This window comes from Schistocerca nitens, chromosome 6 (genome assembly GCF_023898315.1).
Source record: "Schistocerca nitens isolate TAMUIC-IGC-003100 chromosome 6, iqSchNite1.1, whole genome shotgun sequence".
Lineage (NCBI taxonomy): Eukaryota > Metazoa > Arthropoda > Insecta > Orthoptera > Acrididae > Schistocerca > Schistocerca nitens.
Window position 1 is genome coordinate 4,267,485 of NC_064619.1, and position 21,141 is coordinate 4,288,625.

The following is a 21,141-nucleotide window of genomic DNA, read 5'->3' on the forward strand; positions in this document are numbered from 1 at the left end:
CAGTTCCACTTGAGCGATGCTTTCTAAAATAGTGCTGATTTGTGGACATAAGTTTTTTGGTCTCTGGGAAACTTATGATATGCAAACTCAAAATATGTTGAAGAGTTGTGCAGTAAACCGACATTAAGAATATTGGTCTGTAATTTTGTGGGCCCATTCTTATTGCCTTTCTTGTATACTGTTTTCCAGTTGCTTGGAACTTAGCGCTAGGTGAAAGATTCATGATAAATGTAAGCTAAGTTCTTACTTAGCTGTAAAGAACTCTTTGTAAAACTGTAGTGGGATTCCATCTGGACCGGGTGACTTGCTTGTTTTCAATTCTTTCAGTTGTTTCTGTACACCAGGGATGCTTATTACTCAATTGTCCATACAGGACTCTGAGAGACGGTGAAACAATAGTATGTTTGTGCAATTCTCCTGCATGAATGATTTCCTAAATGTGAAATTCAAAACTTCGGCTTTGGTTGTGCTATCTTATACTGTCACACCAGACTGCTCAATGAGTGACTCAAATGAAGCCTTAAACCTGCTTAGTGATTTTACGTAGGACCAGGATTTTATCAGATTCTTAGCCAGATCTTGTGCTAAGATATGGTGGTAGTAGTTATTTTATGCTTTGTGCATAGTTCTTTTGACACATGGATCTCTATTAACTTTTTCATGTTGTCCTTTGAACTTAGAGTGCAACAGCCTTTGCTTTTGTAGCATTTTTGGAAGTTTTTGGCTAAACCATGTAGGGTCTTTTCTGCCCTTAATCCACTTGCTAGACATATACTTGTTCAGAGCTTGATTTACAATCTGGTTGAATTTTGCCCGTAGTTCCTTTATGTCCATCATACGGGAACTAAATGATTTCAGTCCATTGGCTAAGTGAGATGCTAACAGCTACTTATTTGCTCTCTCTGGCAGAAATGCTCTCCTAGCCTTCTTAACTGAGTTATTAACCTTTGTAACCATTCTCGCTGTGATGACAACATGATCAGTAATCATCATCTCTGTAAGGACGCCACGATAAAGTCCGGCCTGTATATAGCTACAAGGCCTAAGATATTTCCATTGTGTATGACCAAACAGTCAAAAATAAGGAAATCTGTATTATTCATAATAATAAAGAATGGTAGAACATAACTCGGTCAAATTCCTAGGAATAAAATTGGAGACAACATTTTTGTCAACTGCATTGAACACTTCCTCCTACAGCATCTAATCTGTTCTTCTGATAAATATTCCATAACTCACTAAATATTTCAGAACTTTCTACTTTGGGTTTTAGCCAGCTCTCAGTCCCAAGAATAATTCGAGCATTACAACTTTCTGGAGGGCAGTAAATTCAAGAACTTTGTTATGAATACTTTGACAATTTACTGAATAAATTGTGACAGTCAAAGTGTCTTTACTCTGAATGTTATTTGATGTCCCTATCTGTGTATTGACTGGCGAGTATTCATCAGAGTACCTCACCAGTGAGCTTATCGTAGAGTAGGCAGTGGGGGTTCTTGTGGCACACAATAAAGTGCTGGAGTGGATTGGTTGGGTGGGGGGATGGGAGAGGGATTGTGCTAAAAGGATGAAATGGAGGGTGTGGAGGCAGTGGCGGTGGTTGGTATGGGATAGGATATAGTGGAAACAGAAGCTAGGGCTTCAACTAGTGGCGGATACAGAAAAACCTCAAGGCGAGGGCACTAAAGATATCTTGAGCTACCTTTACTTTACATGCAGCTTTACTGTATGATTAAATGATGATGGCGTCCTCTTGGGTAAAATATTCCGGAGGTAAAATAGTCCCCCATTCGGATCTCCGGGCGGGGACTACTCAAGAGGACGTCGTTATTTGGAGAAAGAAAACGCGTTCTACGGATCGGAGCGTGGAATGTCACATCCCTTATTCGGGCAGGTAGGGTAGAAAATTTAAAAAGGGAAATGGATAGGTTAAAGTTAGATATAGTGGGAATTAGTGAAGTTCGGTGGCAGGAGGAACAAGACTTTTGATCAGGTGATTACAGGGTTATAAATACAAAATCAAATAGGGGTAATGCAGGAGTAGGTTTAATAATGAATAAAAAAAATAGGAGTGCGGGTTAGCTACTACAAACAGCATAGTGAACGCATTATTGTGGCCAAGATAGACCGAAGCCCACGCCTACTACAATAGTACAAGTTTATATGCCAACTAGCTCTGCAGATGATGAAGAAATTGATGAAATGTATGACGAGATAAAAGAAGTTATTCAGGTAGTGAAGGGAGACGAAAATTTAATAGTCATGGGTGACTGGAATTCGTCAGTAGGAAAAGGGAGAGAAGGAAACATAGTAGGTGAATATGGATTGGGGGGAAGAAATGAAAGAGGAAGCCGCCTTGTAGAATTTTGCACAGAGCATAACTTAATCATAGCTAACACTTGGTTCAAGAATCATAAAAGAAGGTTGTATACCTGGAAGAATCCTGGAGATACTAAAAGGTATCAGACAGATTATACACTCCTGGAAATGGAAAAAAGAACACATTGACACCGGTGTGTCAGACCCACCATACTTGCTCCGGACACTGCGAGAGGGCTGTACAAGCAATGATCACACGCACGGCACAGCGGACACACCAGGAACCACGGTGGTGGCCGACGAATGGCGCTAGCTGCGCAGCGTTTGTGCACCACCGCCGTCAGTGTCAGCCAGTTTGCCGTGGCATACGGAGCTCCATCGCAGTCTTTAACACTGGTAGCATGCCGCGACAGCGTGGACGTGAACCGTATGTGCAGTTGACGGACTTTGAGCGAGGGCGTATAGTGGGCATGCGGGAGGCCGGGTGGACGTACCGCCGAATTGCTCAACACGTGGGGCGTGAGGTCTCCACAGTACATCGATGTTGTCGCCAGTGGTCGGCGGAAGGTGCACGTGCCCGTCGACCTGGGACCGGACCGCAGCGACGCACGGATGCACGCCAAGACCGTAGGATCCTACGCAGTGCCGTAGGGGACCGCACCGCCACTTCCCAGCAAATTAGGGACACTGTTGCTCCTGGGCTATCGGCGAGGACCATTCACAACCGTCTCCATGAAGCTGGGCTACGGTCCCGCACACCGTTAGGCCATCTTCCGCTCACGCCCCAACATCGTGCAGCCCGCCTCCAGTGGTGTCGCGACAGGCGTGAATGGAGGGACGAATGGAGACGTGTCGTCTTCAGCGGTGAGAGTCGCTTCTGCCTTGGTGCCAATGATGGTCGTATGCGTGTTTCGCGCCGTGCAGGTGAGCGCCACAATCAGGACTGCATACGACCGAGGCACACAGGGCCAACACCCGGCATCATGGTGTGGGGAGCGATCTCCTAAACTGGCCGTACACCACTGGTGATCGTCGAGGGGACACTGAATAGTGCACGGTACATCCAAACCGTCATCGAACCCATCGTTCTACCATTCCTAGACCGGCAAGGGAACTTGCTGTTCCAACAGGACAATGCACGTCCGCATGTATCCCGTGCCACCCAACGTGCTCTAGAAGGTGTAAGTCAACTACCCTGGCCAGCAAGATCTCCGGATCTGTCCCCCATTGAGCATGTTTGGGACTGGATGAAGCGTCGTCTCACGCGGTCTGCACGTCCAGCACGAACGCTGGTCCAACTGAGGCACCAGGTGGAAATGGCATGGCAAGCCGTTCCACAGGACTACATCCAGCATCTCTACGATCGTCTCCATGGGAGAATAGCAGCCTGCATTGCTGCGAAAGGTGGATATACACTATACTAGTGCCGACATTGTGCATGCTCTGTTGCCTGTGTCTATGTGCCTGTGGTTCTGTCAGTGTGATCATGTGATGTATCTGACCCCAGGAATGTGTCAATAAAGTTTCCCCTTCCTGGGACAATGAATTCACGGTGTTCTTATTTCAATTTCCAGGAGTGTATAATGGTAAGACAGAGATTTAGGAACCAGGTTTTAAATTGTAAGACATTTCCAGGGGCAGATGTGGATTCTGACCACAATATATTGGTTATGAACTGCAGATTGAAACTGAAGAAACTGCAAAAAGGTGGGAATTTAAGCAGATGGGACCTGGATAAATTGAAAAAACCAGAGGTTGTAGAGAGTTTCAGGAAGAGCATAAGGGAACAATTGACAGGAATGGGGGAAAGAAATACAGTAGATGAAGAATGGGTAGCTCTGAGGGATGAAGTAGTGAAGGCAGCAGAGGATCAAGTAGGTAAAAATACGAGGGCTAATAGAAATCCTTGGGTAACAGAAGAAATATTGAATTTAATTGATGAAAGGAGAAAATATAAAAATGCAGTAAATGAAGCAGGCAAAAAGGAATACAAACGTCTCAAAAATGAGATCGACAGGAAGTGCAAAATGGCTAAGCAGGGATGGCTAGAGGACAAATGTAAGGATGTAGAGGCTTGTCTCACTAGGGGTAAGATAGATACTGCCTACAGGAAAATTAAAGAGACCTTTGGAGAGAAGAGAACCACTTGCATGAATATCAAGAGCTCAGATGGCAACCCAGTTCTAAGCAAAGAAGGGAAGGCAGAAAGGTGGAAGGAGTATATAGAGGGTTTATACAAGGGCGATGTACTTGAGGACAATATTATGGAAATGGAAGAGGATGTAGATGAAGATGAAATGGGAGATAAGATACTGCGTGAAGAGTTTGACAGAGCACTGAAAGACCTGAGTCGAAACAAGGCCCCGGGAGTAGACAACATTCCATTAGAACTACTGATGGCCTTGGGAGAGCCAGTCATGACAAAACTCTACCATCTGATGAGCAAGATGTATGAGACAGGCGAAATACCCACAGACTTCAAGAAGAATATAATAATTCCAATCCCAAAGAAAGCAGGTGTTGACAGATGTGAAAATTACCGAACTATCAGTTTAATAAGTCACAGCTGCAAAATACTAACGCGAATTCTTTACAGACAAATGGAAAAACTGGTAGAAGCGGACCTCGGGGAAGATCAGTTTGGATTCCGTAGAAATGTTGGAACACGTGAGGCAATACTAACCTTACGACTTATCTTAGAAGAAAGATTAAGAAAAGGCAAACCTACGTTTCTAGCATTTGTAGACTTAGAGAAAGCTTTTGACAACGTTAACTGGAATACTCTCTTTCAAATTCTGAAGGTGGCAGGGGTAAAATACAGGGAGCGAAAGGCTATTTACAATTTGTACAGAAACCAGATGGCAGTTATAAGAGTTGGGGGGCATGAAAGGGAAGCAGTGGTTGGGAAAGGAGTGAGACAGGGTTGTAGCCTGTCCCCGATGTTATTCAATCTGTATATTGAGCAAGCAGTAAAGGAAACAAAAGAAAAATTCGGAGTAGTTATTAAAATTCATGGAGAAGAAGTAAAAACTTTGAGGTTCGCCGATGACATTGTAATTCTGTCAGAGACAGCAAAGGACTTGGAAGAGCAGTTGAACGGAATGGACAGTGTCTTGAAAGGAGGATATAAGATGAACATCAACAAAAGCAAAACGAGGATAATGGAATGTAGTCAAATTAAATCGGGTGATGCTGAGGGGATTAGATTAGGAAATGAGACACTTAAAGTAGTAAAGGAGTTTTGCTATTTAGGGAGTAAAATAACTGATGATGGTCGAAGTAGAGAGGATATAAAATGTAGACTGGCAATGGCAAGGAAATCGTTTCTGAAGAAGAGAAATTTGTTAACATCGAGTACAGATTTAAGTGTCAGGAAGTCGTTTCTGAAAGTATTTGTATGGAGTGTAGCCATGTATGGAAGTGAAACGTGGACGATAAATAGTTTGGACAAGAAGAGAATAGAAGCTTTCGAAATGTGGTGCTACAGAAGAATGCTGAAGATAAGGTGGGTAGATCACGTAACTAATGAGGAGGTATTGAATAGGATTGGGGAGAAGAGAAGTTTGTGGCACAACTTGACTAGAAGAAGGGATCGGTTGGTAGGACATGTTCTGAGGCATCAAGGGATCACAAATTTAGCATTGGAGGGCAGTGTGGAGGGTAAAAATCGTAGAGGGAGACCAAGAGATGAATACACTAAGCACATTCAGAAGGATGTAGGCTGCAGTAGGTACTGGGAGATGATGAAGTTTGCACAGGATAGAGTAGCATGGAGAGCTGCATCAAACCAGTCTCAGGACTGAAGACCACAACAACAACAACAAACAACCTTTACTTTTACCGTAATAAAAAATAATCAAGTCACATGTAAAGTTTAATAAAAGTTTTATTTAAACTATTGTTACGTTATTAGTAAAAATTTTATTACTGAGAAATTACTAAGAATTACTATTATTAATACTTCACAATCAACTGATCACTCTCACTCTTGACTAATCTTCACACTTGCACTTGCTACAACTAGGACTTTTTACTTATTCATTCTTCAGTCTTAATATTTCTGCTTCTGAATGTAAACTAGCTTCCTATTTGGCGAATAGTCCATATTTATAGTGCTACATATCGAAGGGTCTCTATCTACATGCCCAACAGAAATGTATAAAATACGATGATGCAGACATGCATGCTACATAGAAAAGTACAACTGCTCGATAACTCGATTCAGTCTATAGTCGACTGACAAAGGAAACGAACGAATAGCATGTGGGCTGACTGTTTGGGACGGTGCGGGTGGCAACGTGCAATGTGAGTGGCCCCACGGGGGTTGGGGGGCGGGGGTGCATGCCCCCCATATGTATCCGCCACTGGCTTCAACTACCTACCATTACACCTGGAAATGGGGAACATTCTATCCAAAATCCTTTCCAACTTTTCCAAAATGTAATTCCACAACCCAATAAATCTATAAAATATTGTGGCCCATCCTAATGAAACTCCTACCTCAACCTGTTACCACAATGGTCATATCCTTGTGAATGACTTGGGAAAATACCTGACCTATACACCCAACCGTCACATACTAAGACAATAACAAGCATATCCTGTTGTGTAAGTCAGAGCCACCTGGAAGGGCAGTTGTGTTAATACCAGCTCTTTTATGTAGCTTTTACACAGCTATTTCTGTGAACATGACTTCCAATCAACTGTCAGCTCGAGTGAACAGCCATCGTCAAACTGGCAAAGAGCGGAGTGTACCACCGAGTGGGAGAATGTGCTGTTGAGTACAACATGCTCAGCTTAAAATGTGCTTTGTATCTCAGAATCTGTGTCATCTCGATCCCCCTCTCCCTCCATCTCGTAATACAAGCATCTTTTAATTAAGTAGATAGGAATTGTCCTATACTTCTTGTCTCCATGCAGCTCCTCCTCTCCCCCCTCCCCCCCACCTTCCCCCATGAATTTTTAATTTGTTTTGATATTTTCATTATGTATGTTTTAGCAGACTTCCTGTGTAAAGTCAGTTTGACCCAATGCTTGAACAGTTAGAGTAGGTGTTACTCTGACAGGTGTGATGTAAGTGTGATGTTGAAACTTGAAACCATTGGGTAACAATATAAGGAATAACCTCTTCTTCATGTGACACCGAAAGAATGAATTTAACAGTTTTTAATCAGGTGAGTGTGTAAGCCACTTGGAAGATTACTCAAAACCAGTCCAATGACGTGGAATCAAATATCGATCAAATCCTGAAAGTTTTATCTGAAGTTTGATGTTCCACATTTTTGGAAATGAAGATACAGATGCCTGCTGTATATTTCTGGAGTTGTGACATATTGTTTGAGTTGTCCTGTATAAACGAAACAGTGACAGTGAAAAGCATCACCTTATTCAAATGCCAAAAGAATAATTCAGATTCCTTAACATTTATATCTGCCACTCGCCACATAGCAACATAAAACAGTGGAGCTACATTGTGATATTGAGAGTGTTTGAAATTTATAATATGAATATCAAATATGACTGTTCACAATACATGCTCCTTTTCTGTAACATATCGTAAGAAGAGTTGTTGACACAATAAAGCTCAATATTTATTTAAGATTTTGTACTCTTTTGACATCTCACTCACAGTGCCATGAAGATACATTTCCATAATCAATTTATGAAACATGCTCAAATGTGAATACATTGTTGTAAATTGTCAAAAACTTTTTTTATAGGCAAATGTTGTTGGAAAAAAATGTAATGAGTGCAAGGAAGGTACGTTTGGTCTGCAAGCAGATAATCCAGATGGATGCACTCAGTGTTTCTGCTTTGGTCGTACCACAGCTTGCACCCAGGCTGGGCTGACCTGGAGTCAAATTATGATGCCCAGGTCAAGGACTCTTGAAGTAATGTACACTACAGATCCTCCCCAGTTTAAAGGACTGCCATCAGTATTCCCATTCGAGTCACAGGACATCAATTATATACAGGTAAGACTGTTACAGCTATGGACCATGATTGTCAATGTTAATTAAAAGTGTAAAATGAAAATTTATATCTGTTATCTCGTAATAAACCTTTTATCTTCTCAGATGACTTTTGGCTGGATTTCCTGTATTGGTTACTGGAAGCTTTTCTTAATCCAGGATGGTACACTATTACAGTTTAAAACCACTTATGTCAAGCATTTATTGTTGGGAATAAATTTGACAACCTGTTTCTGTGTGGCCATGTTTGCCTTATAACTAACCGATATGGTCAAATTAAGCTTTACTTTTTCTCACAATGTATATTGAGGTCTCAGGAGTTTAGGAAAGCAGAATGATTACATCTTTTTCCTAACAACTCAGTTGTTCATAATTACTCGTTTTTTGTGTGGGAGCTGTAATTGAGGAGTGCTTTCACAAAAGTTAAAAAGAAAGTAAAAAACAACAAGAAACTCATTTTATTGAATTATTTGAACAGTATACTTTGCTGATGTCTTACAAAATTATATTTCACAGATAAACTCTATATCTGTAATACAGTAGCAGAAGATCTTTCTGTCAGCTTTCCATTGCAGATAAAAAATATATAAAAGTCATGAATTTTTTTCCAAAACTGAACTTCTGTAGATTAATTATTTTATATCAGTAATGTGTTAGTTTATTTTAATTTACTGAACAAATAATAATTTAGTAAACTGACTCATTAAGGCACTGCACTTCATTATTTTCATTGTCCTGTTTATCATAACACTCTGGGGCCTTCCCATAGAACTCATGGGCTTCTTGTGACAATGTATCAAAAAATCTCATTAGTTTCTTTACATCGTCAGCTATTTTGACACTCACACGTTTCTAGGTTTCATTTCACCTGATCAGTCAATGTCTGTGAAACTATGTTAGTTTTCATCACTTCATCAATGATCGGAGAGGAACAGAATGTTGTTTTGGCTAGGCAGATTTTTTTTAAAGAAGGAAAAAAAAAAGAAATCCCCCCTGAAGCTATACATTTTGTTTTAATGGTAGCTTCCTTTTCGTGGCTGAGAATCTCATAATAGTTTGGTGGCAAGATTATGGTTTTAAGTTTTCTCAGTTCCTTTTCAATAGTGCCAACGACCCTGCCAGGGGTATGTAACTGTGACCACTGATTGGGAAGTAGTGAGCTACTTTGTAGTAAACTAACAGTAATATTTTTACCATAAGCAATATATGTTCACATTTGGCAAAACTCATTTTTTATAAATGTCGAGTTTAGAAAAATATAAGTTTTGTTTTTTTTTTTTTTTTTTTTTTGCAAGACCAAACGAAAATAACAAATTCTGATAAAATCAATGTACTGCAATGGATTCGTCTCATTTAGAAATACACTGATGCATATATAGGAGGGCTGTTCAGAAAGTAGGGAACGTTTCCGTCTGACGCTGCTAGGCGCGCGCCGATTGCATATATTTTGGGATGTGCGTGCTCGACTGCTCAGTCGGCATCCATCCGTGACAGCACGAATGTCTCTGCGCATCTGGTTTTTTCGATATTCGAATTTGAAATGTGCGCCGCAGTTGCAAATCCCGCCAGTTGTGAGGTGCGGTCTGTGGTATGGTTTTTGTTTGCAAAAAAACCTAAAACCCATAAAAAATTTATCGTGAACTGCGCAGAGTGTACGGAAACAATGTAAAGAGTGACTGTTCCATCCAGAAATGGTGCATTTGGTTAAAAAATGGCCGAACCAACGTTCATGATGAAGAGAAGAGTGGACGCCTGAGCATTGTGACTGATGATCTTGTCACTAAAGTTGATGAAACGATTCGTGAAAACTGTTGCTTCACAATAATGGAGCCTTCGATTTCTTTTCCACAACTTTCACGGACTTTGTTGTATGAAATCGTCACTGAAAAGCTAGGCTACCACAAATTTTGCGCACGATAGGTGCCCAAAATGCTTACAGAGCACCATAAGAACAGCGAATGGGGGCAACGTTGACATTTCTGGAGGCCTACCACAAACATGGTGATTCATTACTGGATCAAATCGTAACTGGTGATGAGACTTGAGTGAAACACCTCAATTGCGAGACAAAATTACAGTGCCATGGACTGGTGGCACACAAGGGCTCCCCGAAAACCAAGAAAATGTTTGCAAACCTTGTCAGCAAGGAAGTTGATGGCGACAGTGTTTTGGGATAGGCAAGGTGTGCTTCTTATTGATTTTCTCGAATGTGGAGCAACCATAAATTCTGCCTGGTACTGCCAAACTTTGCACAGCCTTAGAAGAGCAGTTCAAAACAAACGCCGAGGAAAGCTGACATCCAAAATTTTGTTTTTGCACAACAATGCACGACCTCACATGGCAAACTGCACTAAAGAACTCCTTAATTCGTTCAAATGGTAAATTTTCCCTCATCTGCCCTACAGCCCCGATCTTGCATCAATCGGCTTCCACTTGTTTCCCAAGATGAAGAACTGGCTTGCAACGCAGTGCTTTGATGACGACGCGGAACTCCAGGTGGGTGTGACTCACTGGCTGAAGTCTCAGGTGGCAGAATTTTATGACGAAGGTCTTTCAAAGCTTGTCCACCACTATGATAAGTGCCTCAATGTACTTGGTGACTATGTGGAAAAGTAATACGTCAGTCGCTCTTTCAGATGTATATAATAAAATGTATTTCTTGTACTTAGTTTTTTTTAATGCCAAAATGTTCCCTACTCTCTGATTAGCCCTCATAATTCATTTTTGCAAATTATATAGCAGTTGAGTTTTGTGAAAATGGTCCTCAATTTGTACAGTTTAGTTCATGGTCCAAATGTGATACAATGTGGTATGTTAAACCAAGCAGGCACAGGGAGTCTGGACATTGTTGAAGTCAAAGAATTACTTTGGTATTGTCATAGAAAGAGAATGGATCACCAAAGGACCCCTTCAGGATTATTTTAATTGAAATGTTCCTTGTACAGGACCAAAAGGAAGACTTCTTGATATTTGGGAAGAATATCTTCAAGGATCTCAAAACTAGATTTGTGAATTGTCAGTAATTATAATAAAAACTATAAGATGGACAAAACACAGTACAGGGATTTCATACAGAAACACACCTAGCTTGCTGAAATCTTGGAATTATGGAAATAGTGAACGAAAAAAGTCCAAAACAGTGGCAGTTTGATAAAATTTATGTTTTGAAACTTTATGTTGGTGACTTTGAGGAGATATTCATGAGACTGTCTTCCTGATGATCTTGTGACACAGTGTAGCCTTTGGGAATATACTTCTAGACCTAATTCACCTCTGTTGGAAATTTTTAAATGGCCTACTATGAGCGAAGAGCATAAATTAAGTTGCATGATTTAAACTAAACATAAAATGTCTTCTTAAGGTCACACTCACTTTTATGATTATACATGCTGAGAAATAGGAAAGTTAACAACCCAAAAGTTTAAAATCAAACAATGGAAACTCCAGGTCGGAATATCAACAATGTAGGTTTGACAGATTGCTATTTACGATAAAGAAGACATGTTAAGTTGCAGACAGGCACAATTAAGACACTTACATAGAGCGTTTGACCACAGCCTTCATCAGTAAAGAGAAACACATATGATTCACACGCAAAAGCAACCAAGCCTCACTCATACCCGCCTTCCAAACTCCAGCATCTTGGACTGGAACTAGAAGTTTCTTGTACAGCACATCTCTCGATTGTTCACAGGTTCAAATTCCAGGAAAAAACATCCTTTTTAACACCTCAGGAGGTAATTTAAACGTAACTAACAGTCTCCTAATCATACCAGGTGAAGCAGGAGACATTAAAATTGGAAGCAGCTATCTTTTTGGAACTCCACTGTACTGGCAGCTACCAAAACAGTTTCTTGGTGACAAGGTATTTATACTGAAAATAATATTGGAACATTCTTGTGTCCCTGTTCTAGATTACAATAAGTAAAGCAGTGCATTAATCCATAGTTTTGCTATTGTGTGCTTGTAGGAAAAATTGCAATGAAAACTTGACAGCTTATTCAATTTGTGACCGTATGGATGTTAACTTCTTATTGTTATTTTCATATACATTAATAATGTTACAGATAATGATAGTTTTGCAGAAATCTCTGTTTGCACAGAATTAAGATTTATTGATGCCGTTTAACAGCTAGGTATAATTATACAGTAGTCTGAGAGCTAGTGATGAGTACAGAGAGTGAACAAACAAAGAAATGCAAGATCATGTACAATATGCTGCAGATGACTGTGATTATAAATAAATTGATAAGTGTGGTTCCACTTTCTTTTTTGTGAACATTTTTTTCCATAATGGAAGATTGTACTAAGAACAAACCTGTGAAGTAACAGTAAATTTTCATCTGTTGATTCCTCATAATTTTATACTATGCCTGTCACTGATATTTCTCTCTCTCTCTCTCTCTCTCTCTCTCTCTCTCTCTCTTTCTCACTTCCTCCTCTTCCTCCTCCTCTTCTCTCCCCACCCCTCCCGTCCGCCCTACCGAAAAACAGTCTTCTATGGATAATTCCATATTCAAACATTAAAAACATCAAAATTATTTTTTTACAAGACCTTCCTTCGAATTTTTGTGATACACTGTGTTCAAAACTGAACTGGCATAGTGCTGAAGGTGTGGAAAAATATTGCTTAATATTCCTGCTGATTCATTAGCACATTAGCATCAAATAGGAAAATACATCTTCAGTAATTGAAGAAGTAAAGATAACAATTCATCCTATAGTTCAGGCCTTGAATCATCAGTAGACGCAACAAGATTGAGACTGTTGTTGAGTTTTCAGACAAATCCTCCATCACTTGAGAAAGGCTAGGAAAAATGTGGGAAAAGCTGCAAATGGATGATAAGAGAGAGAGAAAACAGATGTAGAGCACAAGTCAGCAACAAAGGATGGGTGGCACAAGGTTAAGACAGAAGGGATACATGTGCTGATATAAAACTAGTTGTTTTTCTACTAGATGATTTGTGATATATCAACTCTTTAACAAAGGCTGTGTTTATTAAGTTCAAGTATTGTGAAAGTTTCATTTAGAGCTGTGATATTTGCAATAGTTGCCAGTTTGATGATTGCAAACATATAGAAAACTGTAGATTACATTCCTTGTATTTGGTGCTCTTTCTAGATATTGTCTTATGGTGGTTATCTACGATTTACAATCCAATCTGAAAACAGCAACAGAATTTTTCCTGTGAAGACAGTGCCATCATATCCCCTGGTACAATTACAGGGAAATGGAAGAATAATTTTGGAGTATTATCCTGTTGCATCAAATCCTCATGGACATTATGAAATCAGGTAAAACTACTTATTTTAGTATCAGTTGTGTTTTTCACTGAAATAATTGTTTTTTATTTTGAATTAACATAAGCTCTCTTACTGAATGACTGGAATTTCTGTATGTTTTATATGCTTGGTAACCAGGGTGTAATTTCATTCAGTTCGTAATGTTTCAGGTTCCATGAGTCTTTGTGGAGACAGAAAGGGAAGCTGGGAGAAAAAGTAACACGGGAGATATTAATGATTGCTTTGCAAAACATTCAACATATACTGATACGTGCAACAGACTCACTAGATTTCTCAAAGGTTGTGTAGGTATAGCCTCATTTTACATCAAATTCGTATGCAAAACTATTTTTCAAATTGTAATCTGTTCATTCAACATTGTGCTATGTTGCACGTCTAAACGTTCAACAGAAAATGATAGAAATTTGTGTAATTGTGAGCTCCTTTATCTATTTTCAAATATATGATGCTGATGTGCATGTCACTGCATTTTAAGTATGATTTTGCAAAGGGTTTTTTGTGTGCGCCCCCCCCCCCCACACACACACAATGGTATCAGCAGATCATCACTATATTAACTATATTAGAGAAGGAAAGTTGCTACTCACCATATAGCAGAGATGCTGAGTCGCAATAGGCACAACAAAAAGATTCACACGTCTGCAGTCCCAGTGTGGTTTCAGTTATGTGAGACTGCAGACGTGTGTACAAGTTGCGTTTGCATGAGTGTATGTGTGCGTGTGAGTATGTGTGTGTATATTGCTGACAAAGGCCTTATTGGCTGAAAGCTATAATTGTGTGAATCTTTTTGTTGTGCTTATTGTGCTCTAATATTGTTACATTCCATCATGGATTTTCCATTGTTTGATCGTCACTATATCCTTCATTTGATACACTTGAGACATATTGCAAAAACTCAAACACAGTTTATTGGGGAAAATGTTTGCTTATGAAACACTAAATACTGTTGTTGTTGTGGTCTTCAGTCCTGAGACTGGTTTGATGCAGCTCTCCATGCTACTCTATCCTGTGAAAGCTTCTTCAACTCCCAGTACCTACTGCAACCTACATCCTTCTGAATCTGCTTAGTGTATTGATCTCTTGGTCTCCCTCTACGATTTTTACCCTCCACGCTGCCCTCCAATGCTAAATTGTGATCCCTTGATGCCTCAAAACATGTCCTACCAACCGATCCCTTCTTCTAGTCAAGTTGTGCCACAAACTTCTCTTCTGCCCAATCCTATTCAATACCTCCTCATTAGTTACGTGATCTACCCACCTTATCTTCAGCATTCTTCTGTAGCACCACATTTCGAAAGCTTCTATTCTCTTCTTGTCCAAACTGGTTATCGTCCATGTTTCAATTCCATACATGGCTACACTCCATACAAATACTTTCAGAAACGACTTCCTGACACTTAAATCTGTACTCGATGTTAACAAATTTCTCTTCTTCAGAAACGATTTCCTTGCCATTGCCAGTCTACATTTAATATCCTCTCTACTTCGACCATCATCAGTTATTTTACTCCCTAAATAGCAAAACTCCTTTACTACTTTAAGTGTCTCATTTCCTAATCTAATCCCCTCAGCATCACCCGATTTAATTTGACTACATTCCATTATCCTCGTTTTGCTTTTGTTGATGTTCATCTTCTATCCTCCTTTCAAGACACTGTCCATTCCGTTCAACTGCTCTTCCAAGTCCTTTGCTGTCTCTGACAGAATTACAATGTCATCGGTGAACCTCAAAGTTTTTACTTCTTCTCCATGAATTTTAATACCTACTCCGAATTTTTCTTTTGTTTCCTTTACTGCTTGCTCAATATACAGATTGAATAACATTGGGGAGAGGCTACAACCCTGTCTCACTCCTTTCCCAACCACTGCTTCCCTTTCATGCCCCTCGACTCTTATAATTGCCATATGGTTTCTGTACAAATTGTAAATAGCCTTTCGCTCCCTGTATTTTACCCCTGCCACCTTCAGAACTTGAAAGAGAGTATTCCAGTTAACGTTGTCAAAAGCTTTCTCTAAGTCTACAAATGCTAGAAACGTAGGTTTGCCTTTTCTTAATCTTTCTTCTAAGATAAGTCGTAAGGTTAGTATTGCCTCACGTGTTCCAACATTTCTACGGAATCCAAACTGATCTTCCCCGAGGTCCGCTTCTACCAGTTTTTCCATTTGTCTGTAAAGAATTCGCGTTAGTATTTTGCAGCTGTGACTTATTAAACTGATAGTTCGGTAATTTTCACATCTGTCAACACCTGCTTTCTTTGGGATTGGAATTATTATATTCTTCTTGAAGTCTGTGGGTATTTCGCCTGTCTCATACATCTTGCTCACCAGATGGTAGAGTTTTGTCATGACTGGCTCTCCCAAGGTCATCAGTAGTTCTAATGGAATGTTGTCTACTCCCGGGGCCTTGTTTCGACTCAGGTCTTTCAGTGCTCTGTCAAACTCTTCACGCAGTATCTTATCTCCCATTTCATCTTCATCTACATCCTCTTCCATTTCCTAATATTGTCCTCAAGTACATCGCCCTTGTATAAACCCTCTATATACTCCTTCCACCTTTCTGCCTTCCCTTCTTTGCTTAGAACTGGGTTGCCATCTGAGCTCTTGATATTCATACAAGTGGTTCTCTTCTCTCCAAAGGTCTCTTTAATTTTCCTGTAAGCAGTATCTATCTTACCCCTAGTGAGACAAGCCTCTACATCCTTACATTTGTCCTCTAGCCATCCCTGCTTAGCCATTTTGCACTTCCTGTCGATCTCATTTTTGAGACGTTTGTATTCCTTTTTGCTGCTTCATTTACTGCATTTTTATATTTTCTCCTTTCATCAATTAAATTCAATATTTCTTCTGTTACCCAAGGATTTCTATTAGCCCTCGTCTTTTTACCTACTTGATCCTCTGCTGCCTTCACTACTTCATCCCTTAGAGCTACCCATTCTTCTTCTACTGTATTTCTTTCTCCCATTCCTGTCAATTGTTCCCTTATGCTCTCCCTGAAACTCTCTACAACCTCTGGTTCTTTCAGTTTATCCAGGTCCCATCTCCTTAAATTCCCACCTTTTTGCAGTTTCTTCAGTTTCAATCTGCAGTTCATAACCAATATATTGTGGTCAGAATCCACATCTGCCCCGGGAAATGTCTTACAATTTAAAACCTGGTTCCTAAATCTCTGTCTTACCATTATATAATCTATCTGATACCTTTTAGTATCTCCAGGATTCTTCCAGGTATACAACCTTCTTTTATGATTCTTGAACCAAGTGTTAGCTATGATTAAGTTATGCTCTGTGCAAAATTCTACAAGGCGGCTTCCTCTTTCATTTCTTCCCCCCAATCCATATTCACCTATTATGTTTCCTTCTCTCCCTTTTCCTACTGACGAATTCCTGTCACCCATGACTATTAAATTTTCATCACCCTTCACTATCTGAATAATTTCTTTTATTTCATCATACATTTCTTCAATTTCTTCGTCATCTGCAGAGCTAGTTGGCATATAAACTTGTACTACTGTAGTAGGTGTGGGCTTCGTATATATCTTGGCCACAATAATGCGTTCACTATGCTGTTTGTAGAAGCATACCCGCATTCCTATTTATTATTAAACCTACTCCTGCATTACCCCTATTTGATTTTGTATTTATAACCCTGTAATCACCTGTCCAAAAGTCTTGTTCCTCCTGCCTCCGAACTTCACTAATTCCCACTATATCTAACTTTAACCTATCCATTTCCCTTTTTAAATTTTCTAACCTACCTGCCCGATTAAGGGATCTGACATTCCACGCTCCGATCCGTAGAACGCCAATTTTCTTTCTCCTGATAACGACATCCTCTTGAGTAGTCCCCGCCCGGAGATCCGAATGGGGGACTATTTTACCTCCGGAATATTTTACCCAAGAGGACGCCATCATCATTTAACCATACAGTAAAGCTGCATGCTAAATACTGTGAACATAAAATTAACACTTTGTTACAATAAAGTGTATCTATTTATGTATTCGCATATGTATACAAACACAATCAAATTAAAATACTAATTATATGTTTTGAGAATTTCGTATAAATGGGATCTACTGTCAGTACAAAATTACTGGTGAACCGGACAATATTTCACAATTACTAAATATGTATGGGAATTGGATATACATCCTAATCCTCTCTTCTTTCTGCACATCTCCTGTCTCACTGCCCATCACCTTCTCCCCTATCTGTCTACCTCCTTCCCCCATTTCCATCTTCTCTCCCCCTCTCTGTCCACCCCTCTCCGCTCCTCTACCCACCTCCTTTCTTCTGCTTTCTGTGGCCTTGAGTCTTCTTTTATTCTTAGTGCAAAGAAAACATGGATTGGGAATTGAATACACATAAATAATGGGTAAATCAGTTCGTACCATTTGTAAATGGGGTAGGAGAAACATCTCCAGCTGGTGAATCTGTGAGGATAGTAGCGGCACATAGTTTTAATATGCAAAACGATAGAATTGCAAAGGTTTGGACAATTCAGATTCCATAGTAGTATTATTATAAATATAATCCGATAAGTCATAAATATTCAAGTCATAAATATGACTTTACTGTTTTCCGTTGAAACCGACTGCAAGGAAGAAAACAAAACAGGTCACTTTTCTGTTTATGGGAGAAAATGTTTGTCTTCAGTCTCGCAAACTGACATATGGCCAGGAGAGTGGTGTGCTGACCACATGCTTCTCCATATCCGCATCCAGTGACACCTCTCGGCTGAGGATGACATGGTGGCTGGTCAATACAGTTGGGCCTTCCAAGGCCTGTTTGGATGGAGTTTAGTTTAGTTAGAAAGAGTTTGTTTAATGGTTTAAATGCCCTGCTATTCTAATTAAAAGCTTCAAGGAAGAAAATAAAACTGCCCATTTTCACAGCACAGCATTTTCTTTCTCTCAGCTGGTTGTAACAAAAGTCGCGTATATGCTTGCTTAAAAACATATACAGGCTATGTCCACCTGAAAGTTTATTAGAGTATCATGTAAAAATCTGAAGTAAATTGGTCTAGAAATTTTTGAGACTTTTTTATAAAAAGCTTTAAATAGTCTTGTCTTTATATATTAATAGAGATTAAGTGATGTCATTTATCCTTTATTTGACTGTAATTAGTAGACACAATCAACTGATTTAAACTTTTACGACTATTTGAATGATACCTCGTAAACACTGAGGGGTACAATTGATTCAGTATACAAGCACACTCTGAATCAATTACAGAACCTGTGCTGAACTCTGATTCCTTTCTGTGCAGATATAGGTGTAAAATAGAGTTAACCTGCATTTCGCTGAGTTATCTGAATGTTTCGGCCTCTTGATATTGCTGTTTGTGTAGCGTTCTTTAGTAATTACAGCCAAATAAAGAAAGGTGACATCAATTACTAATGACTTAAAAGTAGAAAATATTTGAGTAATACCTTGAAAGTGCCATGGCATTGACATATTGTTTTAACTTTGACTTTTTTTACATATCTGAGGTACTTAAATTTAATGGAAATATATATTTTTTTCAGCCTAAGAGATGTAACACTAGATACTGCTGTGGCTGTTCCTGGGCAGCCCCCACCTCTTGCAAAAGGAGTAGAACTCTGTGCTTGTCCACCTGAATATAACTCAACTTCATGTCAGGATCCAAGCATTGGCTTTTATCGATGGTATGACAACAATCAGATAACGTCGACCATAATCATCAAACTTGTTGGTGAAGCACGTCCGTGTCAGTGCAACAACAGATCTTCCATCTGTGATATTGAAACAGGCTATTGTCTTGTGAGTATGCTTAGGTTAATTTTGTATCTGCTCTTAGGGGCTGGGAATTTCTGTAAACTCATTAATCCTATTACATAGAGAAAATTATATGTAAGAAAGATCAGTCTTGTCATTTATACAAATATGTGCTGAAAAGTAATGCTTTCATATTTGTTATGTGAAAACTTTTAAAGCTTTTTAAATAATGCAAATGTTATTTACATTCTACATCTTGTCATGTCTAAATATTTCCAGCCTTCTGCTACTAGAGGGCTCTGAATTGTAGCATGTAACATGGTGGTGCACCATGTAACTATGTTGGTGCATGAGAAACAGCATACTGTTATCAAGTTTCTAATTTGGAGAGTTCATCCACACATGGACACCCTCTTCTCCAACATGACAATGTCAGGTCACACATGAGCACTGTGACATCTGATACAGTCAGATGCATTCGGTACACTGTCATCGATCATTCTCCACACAGTCTCGATTTGGCCCCAACTGACTTCCAACTGTTTCCAAAACTTAGAGAACACTTTTGAGAACTTCATTTTGATAATGGTGAAGTGGTGCAAGCAGGCATGAGCTTGTAGACCTGTCAACAAAGTCTAACATTCTATAGTGGTGGTATCTGTAAACTCGTCTCTTGTTGGGAGAAATATGTTCGTCACAAGGTTGACTATGTTGAAAAATAAATATGTAGACGTGAAGAATAAAGATGTAGAATATTATTAACATTTATTTTATTTAAAAAGCTTTAAGAAATTTCACCTAAAAATGGGAGGCATTGCTTTTCAGCACATCCACATATTTTTTAATAAGTTCTTTCATGTCTCACATTTCCAGGTCGTAGATAGCTATTGAAGTATGTTTTACAAACCTTGAATTTTTCTTGATGACTTTTATCTATTTTGTAGCGTGCTAATGTGTATATGAGGTCTTTGTCAAATTTTCTTTAAAGGTTTGAGGTTCTCTCAAGTGAACATTCCATTTTATACAGTTATCTCAAAACTTTTTCTAAACTTGAGATTGTTCTCAGTGACAATTAATTTCTCTTTTTATTGCATCTATATTATACTGTTGCATTCATTTGAGAAAGAAAAAAGTAAATGTCTTTTCATAAAGTAGACAGTTGTGTCTGACATAAATAATTAGAAGATAAATCCATAACATAAAATTTTAAGAATCTCAGTAGAAAGAAAGTTATAAAGTAAAAATATTCCAATATTTGGGAGAAATTAGCCCAAAAAATTGCTGAGAGAAATTTTCTATAGAGGAAATGATCCACAAGATGGAGAGAGCTTATGATATAATGAAGAATGTATATAAGAAAAAAATTGGTTACCTAAGAACCATAAAATAAAGTTCTACTATAGAATGGTGAAACCAAAATACCTATATGCCAGTGAATGCCTAATTGAATTACAACTTGAATAAATCAGAAACATTGGAGAGAAGACTTGTAAAGAATATGATGGGAAAAGGAAAACACACACTCCTATCAATTTAGAAATAATGCTGAAATATATCAGAATGTAGAAAATGTGCTGCTTACCATTACAATTGCAACACCAGAAAGGAGTGGATTTATGCCAGTCTCTCAGCAGCCCATGACCAGAAGTCTTCAGTGGACAAGAGATCTGGAGAAAGTGCTAGCTAGGACAACAGTCAAGCACTGTCTGTATCTAGGTAGGTCAGGATGGCATGGGCAATGTGGAGTCATGCATTATTTGATGAAAGATAATGCCACGAAGAGCTTGAAGATATGCCACAGCCACTGACC

At 39.2% G+C, this 21,141-nt stretch overlaps 1 protein-coding gene across 1 annotated transcript in view; it reads left to right on the plus strand.

Annotated features, from left to right (window-relative positions):
* LOC126262654 (laminin subunit alpha-1) overlaps positions 1–21,141 on the plus strand; it is a 429,094-nt gene that overhangs the window by 178,076 nt on the left and 229,877 nt on the right. The window contains exons 6-10 of the mRNA XM_049959424.1: positions 8,040–8,294; positions 11,986–12,156; positions 13,414–13,586; positions 13,745–13,879; positions 19,121–19,376. Of these exons, the coding sequence (XP_049815381.1) occupies positions 8,040–8,294; positions 11,986–12,156; positions 13,414–13,586; positions 13,745–13,879; positions 19,121–19,376 (990 nt within the window). The remainder of the gene's footprint in view (positions 1–8,039; positions 8,295–11,985; positions 12,157–13,413; positions 13,587–13,744; positions 13,880–19,120; positions 19,377–21,141) is intronic.